The sequence below is a fragment of the Lampetra planeri genome, chromosome 18, assembly GCF_965212315.1.
Source record: "Lampetra planeri chromosome 18, kcLamPlan1.2.h2, whole genome shotgun sequence".
NCBI lineage: Eukaryota > Metazoa > Chordata > Hyperoartia > Petromyzontiformes > Petromyzontidae > Lampetra > Lampetra planeri.
In genome coordinates, this window is record NC_136124.1 from 7,023,957 (window position 1) to 7,044,052 (window position 20,096).

General features: G+C 55.3%; 1 protein-coding gene across 2 annotated transcripts; it reads left to right on the forward strand.

Annotated features, from left to right (window-relative positions):
• Positions 1-1,380: 1,380 nt before the first annotated feature.
• Positions 1,381-18,491, forward strand: LOC144723569 (uncharacterized). 2 transcript variants are annotated; one of them, XM_078602414.1, is made up of 15 exons: positions 1,381-1,898; positions 2,870-3,035; positions 5,512-5,692; positions 9,684-9,738; positions 11,055-11,104; positions 11,640-11,854; positions 12,890-13,005; positions 13,430-13,556; positions 13,695-13,746; positions 14,141-14,198; positions 14,455-14,526; positions 14,710-14,781; positions 14,939-15,011; positions 16,030-16,087; positions 16,718-18,491. In XM_078602414.1, exons 1-15 carry the CDS (start codon positions 1,588-1,590, stop codon positions 16,753-16,755), a joined length of 1,644 nt encoding a protein of 547 aa, XP_078458540.1. In that variant the 5' UTR covers positions 1,381-1,587; the 3' UTR covers positions 16,756-18,491. The 2 variants fall into 2 exon arrangements, with proteins under 2 accessions (XP_078458540.1, XP_078458541.1); XM_078602415.1 differs by lacking the exons at positions 1,381-1,898; positions 2,870-3,035; positions 11,055-11,104 and having other exon boundaries at positions 5,593-5,692.
• The last annotated feature ends 1,605 nt before the right edge of the window (positions 18,492-20,096 follow it).

The window sequence follows — 20,096 nt, forward strand, 5'->3', positions numbered from 1 at the left end:
ATGGATACCCCGGTCGCAAGTGATGGTGCTGACGGTGATGCCGACTGTGGTTTGTGGTGGTGCCGAGTGTGGTTTGTGGTGATCCCAACCAAAGTTCCACCAGCCTTGCGTGTGCTTTCACAAAGACCCCAACTCGGGTTCACTACCAGCCCCCTACCCCTTATTACCCATCCTGACAGCTCCCCCCCCCCCCACTTATCCAGGTCCCCTTTACTAAGGGATAAACCCACCGTGCGTATCCGCCCTTTCGCGAACACGTGCGTGTGTGTGTATGTTGTGGGTGCGTGTGTATGGTGCGTGTGTGTTTGTGTCGTGGGTGCGTGTGTATGTGTCGTGTGTGTTTGTGTCGTGGGTGCGTGTGTGTGTATGTCGTGGGTGCGTGTGTATGTGTCGTGTGTGTTTGTGTCGTGGGTGCGTGTGTGTGTATGTCGTGGGTGCGTGTGTGTGTGTGTATGTCGTGGGTGCGTGTGTGTTTGTGTCGTGGGTGCGTGCGTGTGTGTGTCGTGTGTGCGTGTGTGTGTGTCGTGCGAAAGAGAAGGGGGAGCGGTGGTGCAACGGTTAGCGCGTTACGCTACGAACCCGGCGACCCGAGTTACTTACCCGCTCACGGCCAACATCAGTGGCTATCTGAATCGGTTCTGGGCCTCCCCGAGGTTGACTCCGCCTCAAATGAGTACCCGGTACGATGTGTAAACATGGCCACTGGGGAGACAAAGGTGGCCGGGCGTGGTGCTGGTCACCCACCCCCTCGTGTGCCGTTCCGGCCTTCATAGGTGCTCGCTAACAGCACTTGCCCCTACAGTCTGTTTAGGCTATACAGGGGATCTTCATCTTTTTAGTTGTACACGTGTTTATGTATTTGTGTCTATGTTGTACAAGTGTTAATGTGAATGTATTTGTGTGTATAAGTGTTAATGTGTATGTATTTTTGCGTCTGTGTTGTACAAGTGTTAATGTGTATGTATTTGTGTGTGTGCAAGTATTGATGTGTATTTGTGTGTCTGTGTGTTGTACAAGTGATGATGTGTGTTTGTGTGTCTGTGTGTGTGTGTTGTACAAGTGTTGATGATGTGTGTTTGTGTGTCTGTGTGTGTGTGTTGTACAAGTGTTGATGTGTATGTGTGTGTCTGTGTATGTGTGTGTTGTACAAGTGTTGATGATGTGTGTTTGTGTGTCTGTGTGTGTGTGTTGTACAAGTGTTGATGTGTATGTGTGTGTCTGTGTATGTGTGTGTTGTACAAGTGTTGATGTGTATGTGTGTGTCTGTGTATGTGTGTGTTGTATAAGTGTTGATGTGTGTGTGTGTGTTGTACAAGTGTTGATGTGTGTGTGTGTGTTGTACAAGTGTTGATGTGTGTGTGTGTGTTTTACAAGTGTTGATGTGTGTGTTGTACAATTGTTGATGTGTATGTATGTGTGTCTGTGTGTTGTACAATTGTTGATGTGTATGTATGTGTGTCTGTGTGTTGTACAATTGTTGATGTGTATGTATGTGTGTCTGTGTGTTGTACAATTGTTGATGTGTATGTGTGTGTGTTGTACAATTGTTGATGTGTGTTTGTGTGTGTGTGTGTTGTACAAGTGTTGATGTGTATGTGTGTGTGTTGTACAATTGTTGATGTGTATGCATATTTGTCTGCGTGTGTGAGAGAGCCGACCGGATGTGGTCTGACCTCCCATAGCTCAACTCGCACTGTGGAACACACGCACACACCAATACATACACACCAACACTCATACAACACACACACACACCAACACTCATACAACGCACACAGACACACACACGCGGTCCAGAGCGCTGCGCCTGTGTTCTCTCCCAGCTCCGGCCCCATGAGCAGCAGGAGACTGCTTCCCACGGTCCCCGCGGGACCCGCGGGACCTGCGGAGACCAGCAGGTGAGTGACCCCACTGACCCCCCCCCCACCACCGGCCGGGGTGTCTCCCTACGTGTCCCCACGTCCCCCACGTCTCCCACTCCCCACGTCTCCCACTCCCAACTTCCCCCACTCCCCACGTCTCCCACTCCCCACGTCTCCCACTCCCCACGTCTCCCACTCCCCACGTCTCCCACTCCCCACGTCTCCGTGTCTCCGTGTCCCCCATGTCCCCACGAGTCTTTGTATGCGTTCATCAGAATCCCCGTGTCTCCGTGTTGATGTCTCTGTGTTGATGTCTTCGTGTCGATGTGTTGATGTCTCTGTGTTGATGTCTTCGTGTCGATGTGTTGTCTCCGTGTTGATGTCTCTGTGTTGATGTCTCCGTGTCAATGTGTTTATGTCTCCGTGTTGACGTGTTGATGTCTCTGTGTTGATGTCTCCGTATCGATGTGTTGATGTCTCCGTGTTGACGTGTTGATGTCTCTGTGTTGATGTCTCCGTGTCGATGTGTTGATGTCTCCGTGTTGATGTCTCCGTGTCGATGTCTCCGTATTGATGTATCTGTGTTGATGTCTTCGTGTTGATGTCTCTGTGTTGATGTCTCCGTGTCGATGTGTTTGTCTCCGTGTTGACGTGTTGATGTCTCTGTGTTGATGTCTCCGTGTCTCCGTGTTGATGTCTCCGTATTGATGTATCTGTGTTGATGTCTTCGTGTTGATGTCTCCGTGTTGATGTCTCCGTGTTGATGTGTCAATGTCTCCGTGTCGATGTCTCGATGTCTCAATGTCTCAATGTCGATGTCTCTGTTCATGTCTCTGTGACTCTGTGTTTATGTCTCAATGTCGATGTCTCTGTTGATGTCTCCGTGTTGATGTCTGGATGTCTCCGTGTTGATGTCTGGATGTCTCCGTGTTGATGTGTTCATGTCTCCATGTTGATGTGTTAATATCGACGTCTCTATGTTGATGTCTCCGTGCCGATGTCCACAGTGAACTCGCGGTGGTGGTCGCTGCCCCAATGTTATACGATGACTCGAGTCGCCGCTGGGTTCCGTGTGCTGGGGGAGGAGCGGGGGAATCCGGTCCCGCATTCATCCACCTCCTCCAGGAGCGCACCTCCATCCGCGTGTGGGGGCAGCGTGTATACGACCAGCAGGTGTGTGTGTAGGTGGGTGTAGGTGGGTGTGTGTGTGTAGGTGTGTGTGTGTGTGTAGGTGTGTGTGTGTGTGTAGGTGGGTGTGTGTGTGTAGGTGTGGGTAGGTGTGGTTTCAGGAAAGGGCGGTCCTGCATAGATGCCATATTTTTCTGTCCGGCTGCTACAGCAGAGGTGTAGGGAATTCCAACAAGACCTACATCTCTGCTTTATTGACCTGGTCAAGGCCTATGATACCATCAGTAGGCCTGGGCTCTGGGTTGTTCTTCGTGCTTTCGGAGTCTCTGACCCTCTGCTCACGATCATTAAGGACCTTCATGATGGTGAGTGGGCCCGGGTAAAACTACGTGGCCGGGAGTCAGAGCCATTCCCTGTACACCTTGGGGTGTGACAGGGATGTCCTCTGGCCCCCACATTATTTAACATCTATTTTGACCACGTAGTTTGTGAAGCCTTCAATAGCTGTACCGGAGGAATTTCCATTTGGTACAGATATAATGGGAGGCTGATCGATGCCCGGGTGCAGTCAAGGGATGGCTCCCTATTGGTCAACCACGTTATGTATGCCGATGGTTTGGTAATTTCTGCTCATTCAGAGGAGGAGTTAGAGACGCTTCTGCTGAAACTGGAGTGTGCCACTAAGAGGTGGGGCCTTACCATCAACCCCACCAAAACTAAGCACCTGTCTGGGTATTTTGTACCATCGGACACTCCACCCACACAACTCCCAATCGGTAATGGGGCAGTTGTGGAGAGAGTGGAGAGTTTCCCGAGTTTTCCATACCCGGGTAGGGTGCTTATGACCGGCTCCAGTTTAACAGCAGAGGTCTCACTCCGAATCAGTCGAACGGCAATATCTTTTCATCGGTTGCGTAACGCTGTGTGGAAGCTACTTGGTCTGTAGCTCCGCAAGAAGCTTCAGGTCTTCTCGGCCACAGTCATTCCCTCCCTTCTGTACGCTTGCGAAACGTGGACCCCCCTAATGGAGCATATTCGCCGGTTAGAAACATTTAGGCTGGCCTGCCTACAATGCATCCTGGGTTTAACCAGGCTGGATTGTGTGAGGAGCTCACAAATCCTTGAAAGATCCGGGCAAAGTCCCATCGGTGAGCTCCTCCGGCAGGCAAGGCTGCGTTGGCTGGGTCATGTAGCCTGCATGCCCAGTCACCGCATGCCTAAACAGCTTTTGTTCGGATCGAGGGGGTTAAACTGGCGCGGCACGGGCTAGAGAAGAGCTGAAGTGATGTGGTTCAGGAGAATGTGAACTTGCCGATGACTGATACCAGCAGTGTCAAGATCGGCATCTGTGGAGGAGTTTCGTGAAGGACGCTACTGGGCGGAGGAGCAACGTTCACAACAGCGAGCGGAGCGCCGGGTGGCTAAAGCACAGCAAATTGGCACAGTAGGGGGCACAGGTGGTGCATCAGCCTGTCATCTCAGTCATCTCAGTCAGTCGACCCGTGGCACCTGAGTCTGCCCCGTGGGTCTGCCCCGTTCTACACTTCACGTGGCCTCAAGGTGCACATGGCCTGGCACAAGCGTCGTGGTGACGTCACCGCCACTTAGTGGCTGTTGTTGATGTAGAGCAGTGAATCTCAATTGCAGTGCTCAGGAAGCCCGCGGTCCAAGACCACATCACCCCGACCCAATACAATCTCAGATCAATGTCAAGATTGCACTCACTTTATTCAAAATCCTCCATGGACTCACTCCTGCCTAACACTCCCCTCTCACCTCACTCTGATCCCCTCCACGCACTCCTCCCACCTCACCACTCTGACCGCGCTCTAATCCCCTCCACGCACTCTGCTGCCTCTCCGACTCGGTAGGACTTCCCCGTGTAAACAAATGGCCGCTGTCACAGTCCTGTGACTGTGGTGATTATTATTATTATTCCTCCGCGTGTCCCCCTCCTGCGACCAAGTCACGCGGAACCCGCCCGATCTCGGCAGATCTCGGCAGCTGAGCCAGTTTTGAGCTTGGACAGCGACCGCCGCACCTCGAGCCGATGTCCAAGCGCTGCGCTGGCTACGCCGTCAGCAAAGGCGGTGCAGGGAAATTGTGCAGCGCTCTGTTGCACTGCACTCGCCAGCCCTAGCTCTGAGCGGCGTGGTGAAGTGCGATAAACAAAAAAACAATCGCCCACGCGGCCTGACGAGGTTCCCGTCCAGCATCGCAGTGACGAGATGCCTGTTATAGGTGAAACACACACACACCTCGCCACCCTGCCCTCGCCGCTGCCCCCCACTCACCCTGTGCCCCCTCCGCCTCACCCCGTACACCTCCCCCACCCCGTTCCCCTCCTCACCCCGTGCCCCCCTCATTCCGTGCCCCCCCCCTCACCTCGTGCCCCCCCCCCCCTCACTCCATGCCCCCCCCTCACTCCGTGCCCCCCCCCCACTCCGTGCCCCCCCCCACTCCGTGCCCCCCCCCTCACCCCGTGCCCCCCCCTCACCCCGTGCCCCCCCCCGTCCCGCAGACGGTGCTGGAGTGCCACCTGACGCAGGGCACGCGCTTCCACCGCGCCACCCCCACCTTCCTGCAGTGGCGCAGCGAGGGCCGCGTGTTCGGCCTGAGCTTCACGAGCGAGGACGACGCCAACCTCTTCATCAACGCCATGACGTGGGGGACCGAGGCGCTCTCGGTGGGGGGCGCGGGAGGTACGGGGGGGGGGGGGGCTCGTGATAGGAGGGAGGGTGGCCTGGAGGCACCTGTGTGTGTGTGTGTGTCTGTAGTTGTACGTGTGTGTGTGTCTGTGTCTATGTCTGTAGTTGTACGTGTGTGTGTGTCTGTGTCTGTAGTTGTACGTGTGTGTGTGTGTCTGTAGTTGTACGTGTGTGTGTGTCTGTAGTTGTGTGTGTGTGTCTGTGTCTGTAGTTGTACGTGTGTGTGTGTGTGTCTGTAGTTGTACGTGTGTGTGTGTCTGTAGTTGTACGTGTGTGTGTGTCTGTAGTTGTACGTGTGTGTGTCTGTAGTTGTATGTGTGTGTGCGTTTGGGGGTGCATGGAAGTGTGGCCAGTACAGAAGCACGTGGGGGGGGGGGCACCTGTACACGGGGTGTGATGCACGACAGGTGTGTGTCACAGGTGAAGCTATGTGCCCCCCCCCACCTGTTGTGCTCCCTCTCCCACTGTTTACTGGGTCATAGGATCAGGGGTGACACTTGGGAAGTGTTGAGTCTTCAGGATTGATCAAAATGGGTCGAGGTCACCACGTACATTGTATTTGGAGGAGGGGTGGCACGTGTGTGTGTGTGTGTCTGTGTGTGTGTGTGTGTTTTTGTGTGTGTCTGTGTGTATGTGTGTGTCTCTGTGTGTGTGTCTGTGTGTGTGTCTCTGTGTGTGTGTCTGTGTGTGTGTCTCTGTGTGCCACTAAGAGGTGGGGCCTTACCATCAGCCCCACCAAAACTAAGCACCTGCCTGGGTATTTTGTACCATCGGACACTCCACCCCCACAACTCCCAATTGGTGATGGGGCAGTTGTGGAGAGAGTGGAGAGTTTCCCATACCTGGGCAGTGTGCTTATGACCGGCTCCAGTTTATCAGCAGAGGTCTCACTCCGAATCAGTCGAGCGGCAATATCTTTTCATCGGTTGCGTAACGCTGTGTGGAAGCTACCTGGTCTGTCGCTCCGCACGAAGCTTCAGGTCTTCTCGGCCACGGTCATTCCCTCCCTTCTCTACGCTTGCGAAACGTGGACCCCCCTAATGGAGCATCTTCGCCGGTTGGAAACATTTAGGCTGGCCTGCCTACGATCCATCCTGGGTTTAACCAGGCTGGATTGTGTGAGGAGCTCACAAGTCCTTGAAAGATCTGGGCAAAGTCCCATCCGTGAGCTCCTCCGGCAGGCAAGGCTGCGTTGGCTGGGTCATGTAGCCCGCATGCCCAGCCACCGCATGCCTAAACAGCTTTTGTTCGGCCGGATCGAGGGGGCTAAATGGGCGGGGCACGGGCTAGAGAAGAGATGGAGTGATGTGGTACAGGAGGACGTGGAGCTGAGTGGACTTGCCGATGACTGGTACCAGCGGTGTCAAGATCGGCCTCAGTGGAGGAGGCTCATGAAGGACGCTACTGGGCAGTTGGAGGCAGTCGCCCTCCAACAACAATGGAGGGCGGAGGAGCGACGCTCACAACAACGAGCGGAGCGCCGGGTGGCTAAAGCACAGCAAGTTGGTACAGTAGGGGGCACAGGTGGTGCATCAGCCAGTCATCTCGGTCAGTCGACCCGTGGCAGCTGCTGGGTCTGCCCGTGACCTCCTGCCAGCAGGCGTTCGATACTTCACGTGGCCTCAAGGTGCACATGGCCTGACACAAGCGTCGTGGTGACGTCACCGCCACTTAGTGGCGAATGGCGGTTGTTGTTGTTGTCTCTGTGTGTGCCCTTGTACGGTGTGGAGCGTTGCCGAAGCGGTAAGCATGCGGAGCCACGAACCCGGGGACCCAGGTTCGATTCCCGCTCACGGCCAACACCAGTGATGATTGTCTGAACCGGTCCTGGGCCTCCCCTAGTGTGTAAACATCACCACTAGGGAGGCGAAGGCGGCCAGGCATGGTGCTGGCCACCCACCCCCTCTTGTACCATTCCGGCCTTCATAGGTGCTCGCTAACAGTACTTGCCCCTACAATCTGTTAAGGCTATACGGTGGATCGTTGCCTTTATCTTGTGCATGTGTGTGTGAATGTCGTTGTTTCCAGAACTGAAGTTCAGTTAGCAATGACCGGGTCATCAACCTGGAAAATATTTCCAGACCTGCACAAACCACATCCAGTCTTCCTCTCTCTCGCTATGAGCTGTGGCTACGACTGCTACTGCAGTTTACCAGCGACTCGGAAAAAGTTTAGTTTTTAAGCCCTGGTTGTACAAGTCCGTGTGTGAACGTGTGTGTGTGTGGCCACCACCCCCCTCATGTGCTGTGCCGGTCTTGATAGGTGCTCGCTAACAGAACTTGCCCCAAGATTCAACTCTGTGGAGGATCTTTGTCCTTGTATGTTATATCCGAATCGGTCAAACGGCGTTATCATTTTGTCAGCTGTGCAACGTTGTGTGGAAGCTTCCTGGTCTGTCGCTCCAAACAAAGGTTTAAATCTACTCGGCCATAGTTTTGTGCCCTCCTCTATGCTTGCAAAACGTGGACCCTTCAAATGGAACATCTGCGTCGGTTTGAAAAACGTAGACTGGCCTGCCTACCGATCCATTCTGGGTTTCACCAGGCTGGATTGTGTGAGGAGCTCGCAGATCCCTGAAAGATTTGGACACAGTCGTATCGGTGAGCTACTCGGGAAGGCAAGGATGGTTCATGTAGCCCACATGCCCAGCCACCGCATGCCCAAGCAGCTTCTATTTGTTCTGATGGTGGTGGCTAAATGTGTATGGCACAGGCTAGAGAAGAGATGGGATGATGTGGTACAGAAGGATGTTTGGCTGAGTGGACTTGCTGAAAACTGGTCCCAGTGGTGCCAGGAGGAGACTCATGAAGGATGCTGTTGGTCAGTTGGAGGCAATCGCCCTCCAACAATAACAGAGGGCAAAAAAGTGACCCTCGCAACAATAAGCGGCGCGCCGGGTAGATAAATGCAGCAAGTTGGCACAGTAGGGGATATAGTCATCTCAGTCAACCCATAGCACCTGGGTCTGTCCCCTGACAGCAGCGAGCCTTCCACACTTCATCTGATGGCCCCAAAGTGCACCTAGCCTGGCACAAGCGGTGTGGTACCGTCACTGTCACTAAGTGGCGAATGGCAGTTGTGTGTGTACACACGTGTGAACGTGTGTATGTGTGTACGCAGTTGTACCGGCGTATGTTTGTGTAGTTAAACGCACGTGGGTGTAGGGGAAGCGGGATCCCGGTCTGTGGTGATGGGAGGAAATCTGCAGTAGCTGCGCGGGTTGTAGTACCTGCGCGTGCTCGGTGCCTGCGTGTGTGACACTGTGCGTGTAGTGTAGCGGTTAGCGCGCTGCGCTTTGAACCTGGCGACCCGGGTTCGATTCCCGCTCACGGCTAACACCAGTGACGATTATCTGAACCGGTCCTGGGCCTCCCCTAGGTCGACTCAGCCTTAAATGAGTACCTGGTGTGGTGTGTAAACATCGCCACTGGGGAGACAAAGGCGGTCGAGCGTGGTGCTGGCCACCCACCCCCTCGTGTACCGTTCCGGCCTTCATAGGTGCTCGCTAGCAGCACTTGCCCCTACAGTCTGTTAAGGCTATACGGGGGATCTTTGTGTGACACTGTGCGTGTGTGACACTGTGCGTGTGTGACACGTTGCGTGTGTGACACTGTGTGTGACACTGTGTGTATGTGGGACCTGCGGTGCGGTAGTCGGCAGACTGCACCACAAAGAACGAACGCAGCCACCCAAGTTAGATTCCCCGCCACGGCCAAGATCGTTAGCGAGTGACTTCTCAACCAGTCCTAGGCCCCGCCCACATCAGCTCAGCCTTAAATGAATGCCTGGTCCGGTGTGTAAACAAAGTGATAGGGCGTGGTGCTGGTCACACCAACCACCTCGTGCGCCGTGCCAGCCTTCATAGGTGCTGGTTAACAACAGCACTTGCCCCAACAGCTTGTGTAGACTATACGGGGGATCTTTGTCTGCACACGCGCGTGTGGACTGGCGTACACGTGTGTGTGTGTGCGCGTGATCATCTCAGGAGGAGGACCTCCACAAAGCCCGGATCGTGATGAGGCCGAGTCGGGCGGCGACAGGTGCGTACGTGTGTGTATGTATGTACGTGTGTGTATGTATGTACGTGTGTGTGTGTATGTATGTACGTGTGTGTATGTATGTATGTGTACGTGTGTGTGTGTACGTGGAGCGGTGGTGTAGCGGGTTAGCGTGCTGCACTACGAACCCGGCGACCCGAGTTCGATTCCCGCTCACGGCCAACGCCGGTGACTATTACCTGAATCGGATGCCTGGTGTGGTGTGTAAACATCGTCACCAGGGAGACAAAGGCGGCCTGACGTGCTGTTGGTCACTCACCCCCTCGTGTACCATTCCGGCCTTAATAGGCTCTCGCTAACAGCACTTTCCCCCACAGTCTGTTAAAGCTATCAGGGGGATCTTTGTCATTGTACCTGGTGGATAAGTATGACGTCATTAATGCGTCGTTCTGCCATACCGGCACTTCTCAGTGCACCAAACTTGCCGAGCAGCACGCTTCTGAATGGTTCCTATTGCTGCGCTATGATGGCAATGGTGGTGAGTGTGCAATGAGTGTGCAATGAGTGTGCAATGAGTGTGTGTCTGTGTGCGTGTCTGTGTAGTGCAGCGGGTAGCGTGTTGCGCTACAAACCCGGCGGCCCGGGTTCGATTTCTGCTCAAGGCCAACACCAGTGACGATTATCTGAACCGATCCTGGGCCTCTCCTAGGTCGACTCGGCCTCAAATGAGTACCTAGTGCGATGTGTTAACATGTGCGATGTGTTAACATGGCACTAGTTAGTCATCGCCACGAGGGAGACAAAGGTGGCCGGGTGTTGTTCTGGCCACCCACCCCCCCATGTGCCGTGCCGGCCTTCATAGGTGCTCGCTAACAGCACTTGTCCCAACAGTCTGGTTAATATTCTTTGGGTCTTTCGGTAAAGTCACGGGGATCTTTGTATTTTTTTTTTGTCTGTGGGAGCTCCTCCAGCAGGCGAGGCTGTGTTGGCTGCGTCATGTAGCCCACATGTGCAGACATCCCAAGTGCAAGCAGCATGTTTGGCCGGTTAGAGGAACTAAATGGGTACGGCACGGGCTAGAGAAGAGATTAATTGATGCGGTACAGAAGGATGTGAGCTAATTGTACTTGCCGATGATGGGAACCAGCGATGTCAAGATCGGCCTTTGTGGAGGAGGCTTGTGAAGGATGCTGCCGGGCATTTGGAGGAAGTTGCCCTCCAACAGGAGGGTAGAGAAGCGACCAAAGGTGGCCGGGCGTTGTGCTGGCCACCCTTGTGTTCCATACCGGCCTTAATAGGCTCTATGGGAATCTGTGTGTGTGTGTGTGTCTGTCTGTCTCCATGTGTCTGCATCTCAGCTTGTACGAGTCCCTAGACTCGTACCAGGACCTGCACAAGAGTTTCCACGGTAACACCTCCTCACGGGGACCACCTTCTCTTCTCCATTCCAGTTGACATCTCTCCTCGTCTTACCTCTCATCATTTCCCTCCACGTCACTTCCTCCTTCTCCACCTGTCCCCTTCACTCATCTCACTTTCCCCTTCCTTACCTCATCTCTCATTTCCTGTCTCACATATTCCCTCCCGATAATTTCACCTCTTCTCTCGTCTCACCTCATCTCTATTCTCTCATCTGTCTACTTCCCATCTCCCCTCTTTTCTCACCATCTCTCCTCTTTGCTAATCCCTCCTCACCTCATCTTCTCTTCTTCTAATCTCGCTCGTTCATGACGTTCGCCCTCACCTCTCATTTTCCCTCCCCATCATCCCTCTCCTCGTCCTCAACCTCGTTGCTGTGTCCCCTCCTCAGTCTCACCGTCCGTGTTTAGGTTTCAGTGAGGGGGGGACCTAAAGGGGGGGGGGGGTGGGGGCGGGACAGGGTGGGGGGACTCGAGGGAGGGATTGGAGGGGGTTCACGGGACCCCTGTTTGTGCCCACTTCAGGACGAAACGGGGCCTCCACTTTGGCCCACACTGCGGCCCCCGTGTGTGGAACGGGACCCCAGGGTGCCCAGCCTGGGGGGGCCCAGCCTGGGGGGGGGCCCCCGCCACCCCCGCCCCCTCCCCCACCGCCGCCCCCCGCGGGAGGAAGCGCGGCCCCAAGGCCCCCTGCGTTCGGGGCCTCGATCGCAGGGGTCCAACTCAAGAAAGTCCAGCCGGTAACCAACAGCAACGCAATCGCAACAACCATAAGGCAATCGACAGCAAGAACACTGCAACAAAAAACAACAAGATAAACACAACATCAACACAGCACCGATAACATACTCCAACAACAACCAAACAACGCCACGAACACTGTAAGGCAGGGACACGGAGCAACGCTTAATTTAGCCGCCACTTGCCCGGGTCAACGACCCAGGAAATATATAAACAGCGTCAAAACGCAACCGCATCATGCGAGTGAGTGGCATTGGGGGTGGGGGGGGGGAAGTGCGGGGAGAAGAAAAGCGGAAGTGGAGGACGAGGAGGTTGGGAGTTGGCGGAGTCGGGGGGGCAGGGGGCGGACAAAGCAACCAAGGCCCAACGAGTCCCAGAAGAGTCCGTGAGCGGCCGGAGTGAGGGTTGCTGCCACCTGCCTCTGGGTTTGCCCGGGACAGTGCGGGTGTTGGCGTCTGTGTTTCGGGCGGCAGAAATTGGTTTGTGCCGAGTTCTCGCGGCCGTTGTTGCTGCGTTGAACTTCGGTCGGCCCGCAGTGGACCTAGGCCGACTTGAGAAATGTGTCTGGGGGTTGGCCTGCGAGAAAGGGGTCCACGCATCCCCCCAGCGCCTCTCCCAGCGCCTCTCCCAGGGCAATCTCGGGAGGGCCCCTAGGGCCCCACACCGCTTGTGGGACTGGGCCGCCCGGGAGCCGGTGTCCACGCGGAGGGATTGGGCAGCAAACGTGGACACGTCTGGAACGGACCGATTCGTTGCGAATTGTATTATTCAATAAACAAACATTGCGTTTGAATTAGAGACATTGATATCTACCGTAAATAATGGCATGTTCATTGAGACCTTTTGGTGAACGTCGATGATTTCATCAAATACATCCAGAGTTCGATACGTCGATGGCTCTCAGTCCATGTCCAAACCCTCGACTCGAGCTTGTGAAGGGCTCCTTGGGTATGGACAGGTGGACTACACCTTTAACCCCCTCTCTCACCCCTCCTCTCCACTCCCCTCCCCTGGGCACCCCCCCCCCCCCCAAGACTGAGGAGTCGGGGCCTGGAGGAGGAGGGGGCAGCCGGGGTCCCCCAGGAGGAGGAGCAGGAGGAGGCTCTGGGGGGGGCCTAATGGATGAGATGAGCGCCATGCTGGCCCGGAGGTGGGGTCCCTCGTCAACATCATCATCATCAATAATCACCATGAATCACCATCATCATCAATAATCACCATGAATCACCATCATCATCAATAATCACCATGAATCATCATCAATAATCACCATGAATCACCATCATCATCAATAATCACCATGAATCACCATCATCATCCCCGCCACCACTACCATCACGATCACCGTCACTCACGTCGCCATCACTTACGTCGCCATCACTTCTGCCACCTTCACCATGATCACAACCATCATCCTGACGACCGTCGCTGCTGTCGACGTCATCACGATCGTCAACACCATCGTCATGTGGCATGCGGCTTGCACGACAATAATAACAATCGGAGCCTTCCTGCCTCCACACACCTCATCACCATCATCGGCACCCCCCCCCCCCACCGTGTGTCCCCACCAGGAGAAAGACCTCTCAGGGGGTTCTCTCAGCAGCGACGGGGACCCCCGGAACCCCCGGGACCCCCGGGACCCCAGGGACCCCAGGGACCACAGGGACCACAGGGACCCCAGACCCAGCACCGGGACCCGTGAGTGTCTCCAGGTTCACCTGTGATGATGGGATGGTGTACCACTGATGATATGATGGTGTGTGACTGTGATGGTGTGCCAATGATTGTGTGATGATGTGATGGTGTGTCACTGTGGTGGTGGGTCTCTCTGTGTAGGAGGAGGCTCCGGCTGCGATCGCTGGTCCCAAGAAAGACACGAGGCCTCTCGGTGTGTCACCATAGCGACTGCATCATCTCAGCTCTAGACCCTTCCAGATCATCAGGGGCGGGGGAACCTGCCACATGAGGCCTACCGCTTAGAAATGGCCCATAGACGATGCTTTTCAGTCACTGCAAGTAGCACCTTAGCAGCACTAATCGAGCACTAGAGGGGCGCAAATGTTTTCAACCTGGCAACAAGGGGGTGTGTATTGGGTATTGTTGTGTGTGTGTGTGTGTGACGTGTGTGAACCGAGTGCTTGTTGGGTGGTGTTGTTGGTGAGTGTGTGGGCTCTCGTTGGGCGCCTGTTGCTGGCGGTGTACCGCTCTCTCTCTCCCTCCCCGTGTACCGCTCCCTCTCCCCGTGTACCGCTTTCTCTCTCCCTCCCCGTGTCTGCCCGCAGAGAGCCCCAAGAAGGCGCCGTGGGCCAACGGGAAGCCGCTCAGTCGATCGCAGTCCAAGTGCGTCCCTTCATGTCTGCCTTCTCCTCCCCCTCCCCATCGTCATGCGTCATCTCCATCCAACTGTTCGTCCATCTGTCGGTTGATTCGCCGTCTATCAGTCAGGTCTATCCGTCCATTGCTTTGTCTGTTCCTGTGTATGTCGATTCGTTTCTCCGTCCATTTTACTGTTTATCTGTGCGATCATCTGTCCACACGTCCGTCCATCCGTCCACGCGTGCGTTGTGTCCGTCCCCTGTCCCCGTGTCCCCGTCAGGCTGGAGATGGGCCGTGAGGCCACGGGGAAGGAACCCGGTCCCTCCCTCAACTCCTCCAGCAGCCTGAGCAGGTGCCTACGTCTCGTAATCTGTCTCCCTGTCCATCTGTCCGTATGCCTCTCCACGTCTGTTCGTCGGTCCGTCCACCGGTGGTCCGTTCGTGCATCTGGCTGTCTGTCCATTCGCCTGCAAAGTGCGTCCACATGTCTCTCCAACACCTGCCCGCTCCTCCTCCTCCGTCTCCGTCTCTGCAGGCTGGAGATGAGCCGCGGGGCCGAGAAGAAGCAGCCGGACGCTGCGCTCAACTCCTTGCGCAACCTGAGCAGGTGCGGATGCAGGGACAGCACTAGTGGGGTGGGGGGGGGGGGCGGGGGGACTGGCCTGGGCCCTGAGCCACCAAATGTCCCTGTGGCTTCCCCCCCCCCTCGCCCCCCTCACTGTCCACTGGCCCCCCCACCCCCTCCCACCTCTCTCCACCACCAGGACCAAGTCGTGTGTCGGGTCTCTGACGCTGCACGCCGTGCCGGATGGCGGCCCCTCGCAGAACCTCAAAGAGGTTCGTGCACCCCACCCCCCCCGACCTCCCCCCCCCCCCACCACTTACATTCGGTCTCGTCGCAGCGAATTTGAGTTTTTGCGCCGAATTTGAGTTTTTGCGCACTTTCTGTCCCCCCTCCCCCCCGTCCTCCAATGTTCATCGGCGTATTGTACCGGCCTCACGTTTTGTCGCAAAAAAATAAGAAAAAAGGGTTCCGAGCACCGACTCCACACACACATGGGGCCCGCCAAGGCCTCTGGGTCTGCGGCCTCCAGGTTTTGGGGCCTCTGTGTGGTGGTGCTATTTTAAAGCAGGGGTTGGTGGATCACGTGAGAGATTTGTGAAACTCCCAAAGCCTACCGCCGAGCTGCAATGTGTCCCGATGTCGGTAAGGCAGATGGATTATTGAATCTATCTGTACGGAGCGTGGAGTGTTCGTGTCTAGGTTTGCTCTGGGTTCCTCCCACGCGAAGCCAAGCCCGTTGGTTATAGAATTTGTGGCTCAACAGCCTGATGTAGCAGGACACCGCCTGAAGTAGAGCTTGCAAGTTCTACGGCGACAGATTGAGCGATTTAATACTGGAGGGTTAGTCCAGGTCAGATCGGGACAATTTGAGGATGATATCAAAACCAAATGAAACATCAGTTAATTATCATTATTATTCCACATGCTCACCCAGAACATCCTAACTGTGAGACTCAAGACTATTTCAGGAGAGCCCTGCCATGTACTTGCGCTCGAGAGCAATGCTGTTGCTGTGTGGGAAGTCCCAATCGATAAATTGGCAGGTCAGGTTTCAGCAATTGGGACGTTTGGCCAACGCGGTCACATTTCGTGGTGGTTTTACCTTAGAGAGGAAAGTTGGGGAACATACAAACTCCCTAGTCGGGGAATTGAACCCAGGCCCTTCTTGCTGTGAGGCACAGGTGTTACCACCGCGCCGCCACCCTCTTGGTGTTCATGGCGCCGATAGTGGGTGCTCGCGGAGCGGACGGGCGTCGTGACGGTGGCTGTGTGGTGCGCGCGGTGCCCTAGGAGATCCTGGCCGGCGTGCGGCAGGAGCTGCACAAGGTGAAGGAGGAGATCCTGGCCGGTGAGACCCGGGGGGGGTGGGGGGTGAGGGGGATGTTGGTAGAGGGGGGGGGGGTCTCTAATGTTGGAGGGCTCCTGTGCACAGGGCCCCCCATTTCTTCAGGTGCCTGCAACCTTGTGCCGTGTCTCTGCGCATCCACATTTCTCTGCATCTCTGTGTATTTCTGTGTCTTTGTGTCTCCGTCTGTTTCCTCCCCATTTTACTTTCTCTAGATCTCTTGTTCAGCGTCTCTCGGTGTCTCTGTCTCCCTCTCCATGTCTCCCTCTCCATGTCTCCCTCTCCGTGTCTCTGCTCTCCGTGTATCTCTCAACGTCTTTGTCTCGCAGTCTCTAGCTCCGTGTCTCCATTCCCCCCCCCTCCCTCCCTGTGCACACGGCCGCCGTGTTCGTAGCAGTCACGTCTCCGTGCCCGGGGCCACAATTGCACGGCCCAGGAGACACCGGGACTCGCATGGCCCATTCTCCCCCCTGGTGGCATCATTCACGTCCCGGCTCGTTAAGCGCCATCGCCCGTTAGTGTTCTTCACTGACAATAGGCAAGGGATCGGAGAGCGCCTTAGTCGACCCTGACCTATCCCCCTCCTCTGTTCCTCTCCCTGCCCCCCTTCACCCCCCCCCCCTCCTTCCCCAGCCGTGCGCCAGGAGCTCACGCGGTTCAGCAAAGCCTAGCGGTGGCAGCAGCAATAGCCGAGGATTGGGGCCGGGCCCCCACCCCCCCCCCTCAGGCACCACCAGCCACACCGCGACGGTTGCAACCGCACTTCCCCCGCCCTTGCCGAGCACTGCGTGTGAAGTCGGGGACCCACGATGGACGCGGTCACACTGTGTTTGAGTTGACTCGCACACTCACCGTTGCACTCATTCACTCGCTCACAATCGCACGCCTCCCAACTCGCTTAGACGCCTTGCTGTTGACTGTTCGGGTGTTATGACGTGAGATGCAATGAACGCGTCATCAGCGCCTCGTCTTCCCTGACCCTGCTTGGCCCCCAGCCAGATTCAGACGTTTTCTTGCGAGGCCAGCAGTAGCACTGTTTGGTTTCTGGCTCGGCACGGCAAACAGCCGCTGGAAAACCACCCATACCATAACGGGCCCCACGCTGGCTCTGCTCAGATTTGGCAGTGGAAAAGGGGGTACGGTACGTCATGTCCATGACCATTGGGAACTGTTGTCTGTGGCCCAGTATCGGCCCAGGGCCCGGGTCCTCATCCCCACGCTATATAGACTCGCTTCCTCTCGCTCCATCCCACACCTCCCCGTCCTCGCCATTCTCCGTGGCTTCATGCAAGGGTCGTGGTTGTAGTCCGGCCACGGCTGGAATTGGTTGTTGGCCTGCCCGTGTGGTACGCAGGTCCACAATATATATAAAAATGTTTAATGTAAAATGATTTACGACGAAAAATACAACTAAGCACGAATCTGTGCGCAGTCAGTATTTCGATTCATAATTGCGTTTTGGTTCAGGCCCCGTAAAATTTGTCGCAAGACCCACTACTGGTTGACGCAGCCAAACAAAATCGGTTGTTGCATTCACGCGTTTGACGATGCCAGTTGTTTTCAGCTCGCTCAACGGATAAAGTTGGAGAACGATTCTCGCAATCAACATTTATCCATTAGACTTCCTGGATTTTACTTTGACTTCATGGACCTTGTCCTGATGATGCTCTTCGCCGTTTCAAGCGGAACGTTTCGAACGGAACGTCGCGGCATATCTAATCGCTGAATCTGGTTGTGATAATTACTCACTAACTTCACCGGTGAGCAAAACAATTATAATTGGCGTGTCGTTAAACGCTCATACGCGTGACAATTTCACTGTTGGGTGGGTGGGTCTTACAGCAGAAATGTAACCGGATTGTTACGTGGCCTAACCCAAATATCAATTATAAATAAAAAGTATATAGAACTTTATTGATATTGTCATTTTAATATGGGGACAATATATATAACAAAAATACTACCCTTTATTAAATGGGTGGCAGGGTGGTGAAGCGATAACGCTGCTTTCCAGTCGTGGTGGTTGAAACGGGGCCGTGGGAGTTTCGCTTCTGACACACCTCAGCCCGCACCCTCCTGCTTGCACAACCCATGATACCCCAGCCTATACACACTTGTCCATCAATCCTAGCCCATCAACCCTAGCCCATACATCCTAGACCATCAACCCCAACCCATCACCTGGGCTCGATTAACGCAGGGGCTGATCGTGCTGCAGCCTGGGTCCTAGGAATGACAAGTCCCCCTTTATTGTGAAATATATGTGTATTAATTTATAATGGTTACAACGCAATACTGGAGCACTATGACACGTCCTGCGGGTAGTTTGGGAGTAAAAGCCATCGCATCGCTGTGTGTATGACTAGCAGCCTTGTACCGAAATTAAAATAGTTCTTTTTAACTTTGATTGAGCCTTTAAATCTTGCATCGCGTTTAAAAAAAAGACAAGAGCTGAGATTGCCAAACAATCGAGCATTTGGCTTCATTGGGCAAGGGTGGTGGTGAAATGGTCAAGGGAAGGAATTAAATATACAAAGAGGACCCCCCCCCCCCACCAAATTATACCCATCCTGGGCCTTCCTCAAATGTGATGTATCTCTGCCCATTCCATTGAGCCCACCACTGCTAGATCAGCTCTCGCCACTCCATTATTAGGCTCGCCCATTGCTGTCAACCCAATCCATCGCTGTTTTCGAAGCCCATACATCCTATCCCATTGCACTTCGTCCATCATCCATTCACCATAATTCAGTGTTCTTCATTGCAAGGCCCGCAGGCCACTGGCGGCCCCCGGTGGCCTTTAGTGCGGCCTCTGACGTGCGGCCCCCCGACAAGACACACAGAGTGACAACATCCCCCATCATCATCATCATCATCGTCAAACCCCCCTAAGGTTTCAAATTTGTGGCGGCCCTCACAATGACGATGTCTTATCGGCAAAAGTGGCCCCCCTCTGAAAATTGGTGAAGAACACTGCCATGATCCATCTCCCCTAGCCCAGCCTGTCACCTCCATGACATGCAACAATCGCCTCCACACCCTGGATAAGATGTGCACCCTATGTGGACATGTGTGAAGACAAGTGTGTGCGTGTGTAGGTATATATACACACACACAGGTTTGTGTGTATATATAGGTGTGTGTACAGATGTGCTGGGGCTGTCGGGTGTGTGGGGGACTGAGCGCAGCTGCTGCCCTGCCCGGTTTCCCGTTGTGCTCGGAGCTCCACGGCGGTGGATGCCACCGCCACGGTTGTTGCAATATGAAGTTTTATTTTCACCGCTCGGTAGCAGTAGTAGTCGCAGCAATGGCAATGTTAATAATTTGCAAAGCAATAACGTCGCTGCTAGCAACCACACGCGTGCCACGTGACCTTCCCCGGGGTCCTGGGAGCTTCGCCGGCCCACGGGGTTCAGAAAATCCCAGAGTTCCTGGGGAGCTCGGCGGACCTGGGCTCATTGTTGCCGCTGGACGGCAAGGTTCGAGTACCAGCGTCGCCGCCTCGTCGCCTCGTCCTTGACCACTCCCTGCTCCCACCTTGACCACCCCCCCGATCCCACCTTGACCCCCCCCGCGCTCTCACCTTGACCCCCCCTGCTCCCACCTTGACCCCCCCCCCCGCTCCCACCTTGACCCCCCCCGCTCCCACCTTGACCCGCCCGCTCCCACCTTGACTCCCACCTTGACCCCCCCTGCTCCCACCTTGACCCTCCTCTGCTCCCACCTTGCCCCCCCCCCTGCTCCCACCTTGACCCTCCTCCGCTCCCACCTTGACCCCCACCCGCTCCCACCTTGACTCCCCCCCCCCTGCTCCCACCTTGACCCTCCTCCGCTCCCACCGTGACCCCCCCCCCCCCGCTGGCTACAGCAGTGGCCGACTTCGCGCGCACCGCTTCGCTTCTTCTTTGCCGCGCGTTCACGAAATAAAGAGCGCAGGAACCCGCGCGGTTCGAGCGCAGCGTCTGTCTCGCCGCGGGTCTACGACGCGAGCATTCTCCGTTTTTATATATGT

What these genes read in the sequence shown, in the direction of transcription:
- LOC144723569 (XM_078602414.1), top strand. Translation starts at nt 1,588, where the DNA reads ATGTGTATGTGTGTGTGTTGTACAATTGTTGATGTGTATGCATATTTG. An exon ending in CTCAGTCGATCGCAGTCCAA is followed by an intron (nt 14,199 to 14,454) that starts GTGCGTCCCTTC and finishes TGTCCCCGTCAG; the next exon opens with GCTGGAGATGGGCCGTGAGG. An exon ending in CCTCGCAGAACCTCAAAGAG is followed by an intron (nt 15,012 to 16,029) that starts GTTCGTGCACCC and finishes GCGGTGCCCTAG; the next exon opens with GAGATCCTGGCCGGCGTGCG.